The 11,144-nt window shown below is 41.8% G+C and overlaps 1 protein-coding gene across 1 annotated transcript; it reads left to right on the top strand.

Annotated features, from left to right (window-relative positions):
• Window positions 1–878: 878 nt before the first annotated feature.
• tslig3b (tRNA splicing ligase complex subunit 3B) lies at window positions 879–6,523 on the top strand. Its single transcript, XM_039651105.2, has 8 exons — window positions 879–1,054; window positions 1,857–2,005; window positions 2,138–2,257; window positions 2,406–2,566; window positions 2,839–2,919; window positions 3,180–3,296; window positions 5,917–6,084; window positions 6,196–6,523. The coding sequence occupies exons 1-8, from the start codon at window positions 1,017–1,019 to the stop codon at window positions 6,370–6,372; spliced, it is 1,011 nt and encodes a 336-aa protein (XP_039507039.2). The 5' UTR covers window positions 879–1,016; the 3' UTR covers window positions 6,373–6,523.
• Window positions 6,524–11,144: the final 4,621 nt, after the last annotated feature.

Raw genomic sequence — 11,144 nt, 5'->3', positions numbered from 1 at the left:
GGACAAATGCCATCGCAGCATCTCAGATGGTCTGGGCTCAAACGCAGAAACTTGTGTTTTATTCATAGACTGTAATTTTTTTTATTAGTTTTAATTTTATTACCAATATTTTACGCCAATTTCACAGGAAGAGACGATTTTGTTATCTTGAGCAGACATTTACACCAACATGAGCTTGGTTTTGTCTGTACAAACGCTTGATTGTATATTGATGTTCTTCTTGTTTGTACTAGTTATTGTTATCAATAAAAAAAATTAAAAAAAAAACACCAACATGAGCTAGCTAGACTTCACATGTTGGCATAAAATAGCCAACACACTTTTCTTACTAATGCGAATTTTATGTATCCCCAAAAATACATCAATATTTTTTCATGCATTTAATAATTTTGACTTAATAATTTAATTCGCAATAATGACGAAGATGGACCATAGACTGTGGACTTATCTGCCTCGACATCTGCGCACGCGCTGTGGTTGTCCTGATGACGGAGATTGCACGTCCTCGGACAGTGCACGTGCAGGCGCTTGAAGTACTAAATAAGTTATAACCCGTTTACACTCTAGCTTAGGGTTAAAATTAGAGAAAGCGAACACACGTGACTCTTCTTTTGTGTTCCACTGAAAACATAACATCAAGAGCTCTTGGCTAAATTTCCGTTTTTAGCTGAATGGTTTCTTATTTAAGGGCTTATCAGTTATGATATTCAATAACACCGTTATTTCCACACTTCTGTCTGTGTGATATGCTCGAATACTGAATGCTGAATGTTTATGACAGAATCTGATGAACAGTGGAAACTACAGCCCAGTCGACGGCACTCAAGCGACCACAGTCAGAAGATTACACCCCGAGCCTGTGTGTCGACAGGAACTCTAGTTCTGCGGTGGTTTCTGCCCGGTCCCGGTTCAGTGCCGCACTGCTGCAGGCGCGCTCGTGGGGGATTTAAATGAAACACTAATGCACATTTTTGTGATTTATGGTTTTCGTTTAATCAAATGTGAATGTATTTAAGATGGAAAGCGATATTCTCGACATCCTGGATCAGCTCGGGTAAGCAGGAGAGCAATCACATGAGAAATAGTGTTTGTTTTTATGACAATGATCAGAAACTGTGATCAAATCAAATGATGATGTTTAATGGTCGGATGTAATTATTTGTTGCACGATGATGAGCAGTTAACGTGTTTTCCTCTGGGATCGTCATAGTGGTTATAAGTGTTGTGTTTATTGTGAAGAGCAAATTAAAAGTAATGCAAGTATAGTTATAGTTAGGGATGATCCCCTAACTTACTGGAAAGAGAAAGCAGTAATCTTTCCTCATTTGTATGTGTTTGCTAAAAAAATTGTCCTTTGAGTCCTTCGACAGCAGAGAAATTAATATTTTTGAATAAAAATCTATAAGAAATTGAGACATTGTGGCTTGATTTCTTTAATTAATATTCATTTTTCTTGACCAAAATAACATTATATGCACTTTGCAATGTGAAGAGACTACAGGTTACAAGCTTCGTATATTAGTAAAATACAATAATAATAAAAACAGTAATAAAAAAAAACACATTTTTGAATGGCTCGTTGTAAAGGTTGTTTCAGATCAACACCTGCAAGTGACCACTAGGTGTCGCCGTGGAGACGGGTGTCGGATTCATTCAAAGCCTGGAAACTGTATGGCACGTTTGCTTCACGAAGCCTCGATCTGCCCATCTCTAGTTATAGTTTAAATGTTGCTAATCAGTAGTTAGAGGGTAGAAATACACAAAATTAGCAATCACCTTTTAATTTGTTTACTAACCCAAAACCATTAGAAAGTAATTATGTATGGATGTATGCATAAACCTGTGATGATTGGCAGGTACGAGGGGCCGCTATCGGAGGAGGCGGGGCTTCTGGATGCGTGTGGGCGGGGCTTCAGCTCATCTGAATATGTCAGTCTGGTGACGTGGCTCTCCTGCAGACTCTCACGCGTCACAGATACACACACACAGGAGTCGCTCATCACAGGTGACACACACACACACACACACACACGGCATGTGAGGAAGACTGTATTACTGAACTGATAAACTGAATCACAGAATAAAATGGGCAGCTTGTTAGTTTGATGTGTGTGTGTGTGTGTGTGTGTGTGTGTAGAGGACCCCCACAGGTGTGTGAGTGCTCTGCTGAAGGACTGCTGTTGTCCGTATGAGGGACTGGCGTCACGGATCATGAACGGGGACATCAGAGAGACGAGCGATTGCCTGAAGATCCTCTGTGAGTGTTTCACCAGTGTGTGTGTGTGTGTGTGTGTGAGAGAGTGAGAGAGTGTGTGTGAGTGTGTTTTTCACTCGTGTGTGTGTGAGTGTGTTTTTCACCCGTGTGTGTGTGAGTGTGTTTTTCACCCGTGTGTGTGTGGTCTCAGTGTTCGTGGCGTCGGAGCTGCAGGCGGCTGAGATGGAGGCCTGTAAACACTCGAGTGTGTGTGTGAAGGACTCAGCGCTGCAGGAGCTCAGAGTCGTGTGTGAGACGCTTCAGCTGCCGGATCCAGCCGGACCCCACGCCCTCAGCGCCGTCCAGCAGCAGGTGTGTGTGCGCCTCACACACACACACACACACACACACACACATGTCTTCACTAAAACGCCCTCCGGAGATTCAAAATGCTAAACGCAGCTGCAGTGTTTCTAAACTTCTCTGTGTTAGTGTGGACGGGAGGTGCAAACGTAGCAAAAGGTCTCCGTATTTAAACGGAAACGCAGTAGTGTGGACGGGGCCTGTGTGTGTGTGTGTGTGTGTGTGTGAAGGACAGGGATATTCAGCTAAGCATCTCTGTGTGTGTGTGTGTGTGTGTGCAGGTGACGGCTCTGCTGACGCAGCTTCCACACACACACCTCGGAGATCCTGCGTTCAAGAGCACGCTTCGTCCCGACCAATGGGTGAGTCCCTTAATCCACAGTTTTTACGCTCGCTTGAGGTCATTTTTGTGCAAAGAGTGGATGTGAATAACGGGAGATGAGCTGCATGGTCTGGTGTGTGTGTGTGTGTTCAGGACGCGCTGAAGAAGATCAACGGCGCGCTGGCGGCGGAGTATGAGTGTGTTATCAGTGTGTGTGTTCAGGACGCTTGAGGAAGAGCGCTGGCGGCGGAGTACGAGTGTGTGTGTTTGATCTGTGTGTGTGTGTGTGTGTGTGTTCAGGACGCGCTGGAGGAGATCAACGGCGCGCTGGCGGCGGAGTACGAGTGTCGGCGGCGGATGCTGATCAAGCGGCTGGACGTGACGGTGCAGTCCTTCAGCTGGAGCGACAGAGCCAAGGCACGCTCACACACACTGCACACGACACTGCACACGACACTGCACACAACACTGCACACACACTGCACACAACACTGCACACAACACTGCACACAACACTGCACACAACACTGCACACACACTGCACACAACACTGCACACACACTGCACACAACACTGCACACAACACTGCACACACACTGCACACAACACTGCACACAACACTGCACACACACTGCACACAACACTGCACACACACTGCACACGACACTGCACACAACACTGCACACACACTGCACACGACACTGCACACGACACTGCACACGACACTGCACACACACTACACACACACTGCACATGACACTGCACACACACTGCACACAACACTGCACACACACTGCACACAACACTGCACACACACTGCACACGACACTGCACACACACTGCACATGACACTGCACACAACACTGCACACACACTGCACACAACACTGCACACACACTGCACACAACACTGCACACACACTGCACATGACACTGCACACACACTGCACATGACACTGCACACAACACTGCACACACACTGCACACAACACTGCACACACACTGCACATGACACTGCACACACACTGCACACGACACTGCACACACACTGCACACACACTGCACACAACACTGCACACACACTGCACACAACACTGCACACACACTGCACACGACACTGCACACGACTAGGGCTGGTCCGAATACCATTTTTTGAGCTTTGAAGCTTCTGAGGCGATGTTTACACGGAAACGATTCTGAAGAGAAAACGTAAAAGTGGCGTTGCGTCATCACTTTTTATTCTGCGTTTAGACGAGCGTTTTGTGTGGGAAATCCGCGTGCAAATGGAGACGCAAAAGTGTGTGAAATTCAATGTAGTGTGCACTTCAGGCGGCTAGGAGTGCATACTACAACAACACCAAGTCCACGCGCCTGCGTACAACTTTCACCGTCAAGCAAACACGGGAACGCGGCGGTGGAGCGTTTTTAAGATTTCCACTCTGGAGGGTGGTTTCACTTTTTTGCGTTTTTAAGCCTCAAAAACGCCGTCGCCGTGTAAACGAAAGGCACATCCGATAAAATATATTTACGTTTTCACTCGAGAGCGTTCTCGTGTAAGCAGGGCCTCAATCTCTATATGGTGCAATATAGATAGACAGGCGAGACGCGGCACGTTCAGAATTGATAAACTTTTAATAAACTAGAGAACAGCGCGAGCGGCGCACCTCACACGAGCAGAACGTATGCTCCGAGAACGGACACTGCATTTGTGTTATAAAACACACACATGAATAAATAAAAACGAATAATTAATAAAAACGAAATTTAAATTAATAAAAATGAAATTTAAATAAATAAATAAAACAAAATTTAAATATATAAAAACAGAATTTAAATAAATAAAAACGAATAACTTAAATATAGAAAAACGGAATATTATAAAAAAAATTAAATTGTGACGTGAGATCCCAGTAAAATCTCAAAGTCTCGCAGTAATTCATTTAGATCGATAATAACGTATAAAAAGGATAATACATTTCGTTTTTATTATTCTATTTTCCACAATGTCAAAGCAATGCAGCCTAACCCAAAATACGTACAAGCGCAGGCATGCACTTCTGTCCAGATAAACTCCGCTGTTTTCTGCTCTCTAGCCAGAGTATACTCCCGTTGCAGGAACACTTTTAGTCGTCCAAGAAGAAGCAAATACATTTATTAAATAGCTATAACGAAGTTTTATGTTAAATATTATATTTCACCAGATTTTATACTGTAAAACATATTCAAGCACGAATGAGAACCGTTTCGATTGGGATGCCAGGTGTGCAAAAAACAAACAAACAAACAAACAAAAACAAAATGATCATTCGAATGTCACATTTTCAAATCGAATACCAACCCAACGAACGAATATTCGAATATTCTGGTCCAGCCCGACACACGACACTGTCTAGCTTTTAAACACATTCATACATTCCATTAAAGAAAAAAGTTAGAAATTGAGACATTCGTAATTACGAAGAAAAAGTGTCAGAAATTTAAATATCTCGTAATTAGGAAGAAAAATGTCAGAAGTTGAGGTAAAAACATTTAATTTAATATTCAACAATATTATTAATCTCCTGCATTGACACCTATAATATGAGAACTAAACTGGTCAATGACATCACGGCTTTCTCCAGAGTGGCTGTATATATATATATAAATGAATAATTTAGTTTAAACAAAAATGAAGCATCACTGAACTTACTTAAGCTGGACTGTGATGCTATTTTCTTCTAGAATCAAACTTTGTTGCATTATTTTCCTGGTATCTCTGTAAAAGCGGAGTCATAAATGGAGATATAAACTCGTGATTGCAAAGAAAATATTCAGAATTATGAGAAACTAGTCGGTCTATATATACTGCAATTGTGACCAACTCCCATTGGTCGGTGGTGATGATGTCATAGGTGGGTGTGTCTCTGAGTTGTAAATCTCCGGTTCATTTCTTCTGTTCAACACGATCACACTGAGAGCCGCTGTATAGCAGAAACTGGCGCTGCCGCGTCTGATGTGGAGTGTTGGCACAGCTGTGAGTTTCTGTGTTTGTTCTCCAGGTCCGGGTTGACAGGATGGCGCGGGCGTATCAGCCGAAGCGCTTCTGTCTGCCGCTGCAGCCGGCGGTGTGTGTGGCGCATCTGCTCGCCGCTCGAGAGGACGTCTGCTACGTGAGGAAGACCAGCAGCGGCTCGAGCCGAGAAAACACCGCCTGCGCCGTCAACAGGGTACGCCAGCTCAACCCATCTCACGCCAGCTCACGCCATGCTTTTTAAGATAATGATGATGATAAATGAAGGCGAGTTGACTTGATGATTTGAGTGTGGTGTAATCGGCAGATCCTGATGGGACGAGTTCCTGATCGCGGGGGACGGCCGTCGGAGATCCAGGCGCCTCTGCCGGAGATGCCCATGTGGAGGAAGAGAAGTGATGGAGGAGGAGGAAGAGGAGGAGGAGGAGGAGGAGGAGGAGGGCGATGGAGGAGAGGAGGCCGAGGGGGGCAGTACCATCACTGACAGTGATATAATGGACGAATTACTGAAGGTTTGGCCGACAGTGAAGCGCATTCACGTGCGTCTGTGAGGAGACGTCATTTCCTCTCTTTTAAACTAGTGTTTTCTTAAAGGGATAGTTCACCCAAAAATGAAAATGTACTCACCCCAAAGGCATCCTGGGTGTATATGACTCTTCTTTCAGACAAATACAATCAGAGTTAGATTAAAAATGCCCTGGCTCTTCCAAGCTTATAATGGCTGTGAATGGCTGGTGAAAATTTGAAGCCCATAAAAGTGCATCTATATATTACTAAAGTGCATCTATATATGATTAAAGTCCATCTATATATGATTAAAGTGCATCTATACATGATTAAAGTGCATCTATACATGATTAAAGTCCATCTATACATGATTAAAGTGCATCTATATATGAATAAAGTGCATCTATATATGATTAAAGTCCATCTATATATGATTAAAGTGCATCTATACATGATTAAAGTCCATCTATACATGATTAAAGTGCATCTATACATGATTAAAGTGCATCTATACATGATTAAAGTGCATCTATATATGATTAAAGTCCATCTATATATGATTAAAGTGCATCTATACATGATTAAAGTCCATCTATACATGATTAAAGTGCATCTATATATGATTAAAGTGCATCTATACATGATTAAAGTGCATCTATACATGATTAAAGTCCATCTATATATGAATAAAGTCCATCTATATATGATTAAAGTCCATCTATACATGATTAAAGTGCATCTATATATGATTAAGGCTCCGGTGGGTTAATAAAGGCCTTCTGAAGCCATGGGATTTTGTTAGAAAAATACCCATATTAATATCTTTATAATCTAAAACGACTAGCTCCTGCCAGATGGTCGTACACGTACTACACGAGTAACCCGTGACACACGTGCTGTCGGATGTAGGAGTAACTTTTGACTTTTCTCGCGGTTTAAACAAACAGGACTGGGCTATAAACTCATGCTCCTGTTATATAGAAATCCTCCCACATTTCTAAACGGCTGATTCGCAACCGGTGTGTCTCTCGCTATCCCCTACGCTCGTCATCACGCTGTGCGTCAGGTCAGAGGTTAGTCTTTCGGTGTAAATCGATGCATACGGCGGTCTGTCGGAAGCCAGTAATTATAGTTTATAAAGTTTTAAATATGTGTATTTTCCTTTCACGAACGCATGACTTCACTTCAGAAGGCCGTTATTAACCCCTGCAACCCTGCGGAGCTCAAGCTGGTAGAGCCAGACGTGTGTAAATATAACTCATAACGTCATACACACCTAGAGGACTTCAGTGTGAGGGAATCATGGGATAAACTTCAGTTTTGGGTGAACTATCCCTTTAAGCTCCATGATCAGCCTGTGCAAAAACCTGAGATTACGAAGCATGCATTGCTTCAAAAGCCTGTTTAAAACAATGAAAAATAAAGCTGTGAAAAACCCTGAAATACACATGATGTTTGATCTTTGTTGTTGTCTTTTTTCCTGTTCTGTATAAATGGACTCAAATCAGTGTTGGTCGTGTGCTTTGCATTTTGGTGTGAGCTTATAATAATGATGTATAATTTGAGCTGTCGTATCGGGTCGGATTTTGCTGGAAATGTAATTTATAAAAATATAATTCGTTTAATTTATATATGGCTTTTACATATGGAAGGGTGATCTCTTCAACAACCACCTACATTTCACACGTTACGGTTAAAATCAAACCATCATCTTCATCCGCGCTGAAGAGCTGAGCCGAAGCACTCCTCGCAGAATTACCAACAGTGTTCCTCCACGAGTGCCCTGCAGTTTACCCATCAGCCACTAGAGGGCCACATTTACTGCTCATGTTGCATTCTTAATATAAAGAAGTTTTCATGCACAGCATGTCGTCATATTGCACATGTTTAATTCCAACATCTAATAGTATTTATAATAATGTATTATAAGTTGTACTCCCAAAGGGCAGGTTACACAGGTGATCCAGGTTCTGTGAATATCAACACACCTGTATGGGTCAGCCTCACTAAAGGTGAGTTTTCAGGAGATGGTATATCAAATTATACAGGTATAAATACAGGCGGTAACCAGCCGGCCCTTCCTTATTTGCCGGCCAGCGGCAAGCGACCCCCGGCTGACCCCGCCCCATGTGGGTCAGCTCTACCAGATAAGGTCAGGAAAGAACTAGTGGGTCAATAAAACCAGAAAAGCAATTCCTGCAAAGAGAACATTTTATTAGTTCTCCATGATTCACAACAAAACCACCAGGTACTTAATATACCTTGATATATTTTAACATAAAGCAATTTATACCTGTTCAGATATTTGCTGAACAGTAGAAACTGTCTTAGGTGAGACAGTGATAACATTTGGTGATTGTCAAAGAGGATCAACTGCACACATTTCCTCCAGAGAGGATCCCTTAATAGTGTCCATCAGAGCCGTCTCTGGGAGAATGGACACTACCCTCGGGACTGTGCTGTGGTACGCTAGTGGACCATTAGCCTCTTTTCTTGGACTGGGTAAATGTCTATTCTCCATTGTATGTACTAATTATGTGTTATTTACTGTTGCGCAGCTCATCTCCAACCCTAATCAATCACACCTGCCTTTAATTGATCCTGAAGAGCTTAATTGGTGTGTTTGATTAGGGCTGGAGATGAGCTGTGCGGGACAGCCGATCGGCAGGAGCAGGATCGGGCACTCCTGATCTAAAGGTTCTGTCAGACCAGTCTCTGAAAACAACTGGAGAGAAATGCGTTCATGTGCTATGCTAATTATGGTAAATACCAAAAGCCGACGGCTGGGCAACTCGTAGAATATTTTGATGGACGAGTTGCCGAGATGAGATAACCTTTGAACTTTTCAAAATGGCGGAGAGCACCGCAAGAGTCGTGAATATGGTAAAATAATCATGATCTAGAAAATATACAGCATATTACCGTTTGAATTCTGATAAATCATTTTCTTGCTGTTGCAAATGACTTAAAACAGTAGGGAAAATCGGGTTCTTAATTACAGTAACGTGAGTATTTGTAATTTGTTTCTTCACAGCCCTGATCCTGAGTTGACAGAAAGCTTTTTCTCCTGTGAAGTGGATCCGAGTAAACCAGGTTAGATTCCCATTCATAATCACATTCAACACAGAAAGCACACTGAGCAAACAAGAAATCACTGTGATCACCAGAGAGGATGAAGGACACACAAGAAAGCTTTCGCAAATAAACTTTCATTGAACAGTTCTTACTTTTTTTATGTGAAGAATATTCAAAAAATATAATTTTGGGAAATGGAAAGATTCCATTGATTCTTCTCTAGAAGATTTTCATGGAAAGATTGAAGCTGTACTTCAGAAATAAATGCTTGTGTAATGGAAATAGCATTTATTAAAACAACTTGAAACAAGAAGCTTAATAAAATGCTGTTTATTTATATCCAGTGTGATGAGGTCACAGGTTTAAGTAGGGCTTGTATAAAATTCTACAACAATCATAAAAAGTGTAAATCATGAGCTAAATCACAAAATATGATCCTAAGAGTCGTGACACAAACAATAACTACATCTACGAGCTGGTATCAGTCAGAGAGTGGAGAACGGAGATTACTAGACCGTCCAGAACACAACACGCTCGTGTGATTCGGGATTAACACAGGTCTGAGATCATCCATATGTCCAGCAGAGTAATCAAACAATATCAATGGTTGATTTTTCTTCTGTTGAATAAAAATAAACATAAAAATAAACTATGCTTTTTTTCATACCTAATATGTAACACAGCACAGTTAATAGTAAACATGAAAAATGACATTATAAAAGCATTAGTAAATATAGATATTGTAATGTTGTGTTATAAAGGTTTCATATTTAACATGTCAATAGAAAAGATCCGAATCCTGCAGAAAGCTTCATGTGAACGGCAGCCGAGACTTGATTTCTGATTGATTATGAGATGTTTTGTGTGAAGAGCTGCTGTACACTTACACTGATCACCTCCACATGTGTTTTTAATAAAACTGTTCTGAACATTCAGATATGTTTTCATAACCTAATGGGAATTTTAGCGAAAATGTTCTTAGAACAGATATTCTTGTCGCTTCATAAAGGCTCCTAAATACTTGAAGCGAAATCGAAGAATGAACTGGTGTGACGTCATTAATTTCGAACAAAAACAGGTTGAAACGAATTTGTTTGGAGTGAATCTGGAAATGTTTGTTCAGGCTGGTAAACACATCTGAACTCTCATTGGTTGGTGGTGATGATGTAATATGTGGGTGTGGCTCTGGTCTGTGGTGATGATGTCATAGGTGGGTGTGGCTCTGGTCAGTGGTGAAGATGTAATATGTGGGTGTGGCTCTGGTCAGTGATGATGATGTCACAGGTAGGTGTGGCTCTGAGGCTCCGCCTTTTCTGAGGTGTAAATCTCCTGTTCAGATGCGAGTAAAAACACGAACACACTGAGAGCCGCTGTATAGCAGAAACTGAAGCTGAAAGAGACGGTGACACTGTTTTTCATGTTTAACACTGTACAGCTGCTGATTTAAAGTAATCTGTATAAAGTGCGGTATAAACATTACTGTAGATCTCAGATGTTTCAAACATCCACATCTCTGTGATCAGATGCTTTCTGAACTGCTGTTTTCTCTGTTTATTCTGTTACTGAGAGGAAAGAGCAGCACATATTTACAGATTCCTCTAATCTCTGAGTATATCAGGCTTTTCCCAGATCAGTTCTCTGATTCCTAGACAATTCTTCCTTTTTATTTGTGAG

This window comes from Pimephales promelas, chromosome 15 (genome assembly GCF_988280905.1).
Source record: "Pimephales promelas chromosome 15, fPimPro1.hap1.1, whole genome shotgun sequence".
NCBI classification, from domain to species: domain Eukaryota; kingdom Metazoa; phylum Chordata; class Actinopteri; order Cypriniformes; family Leuciscidae; genus Pimephales; species Pimephales promelas.
Note: the sequence above shows the minus strand (reverse complement) of the source record. Positions and strands in the feature narration are given on the sequence as shown.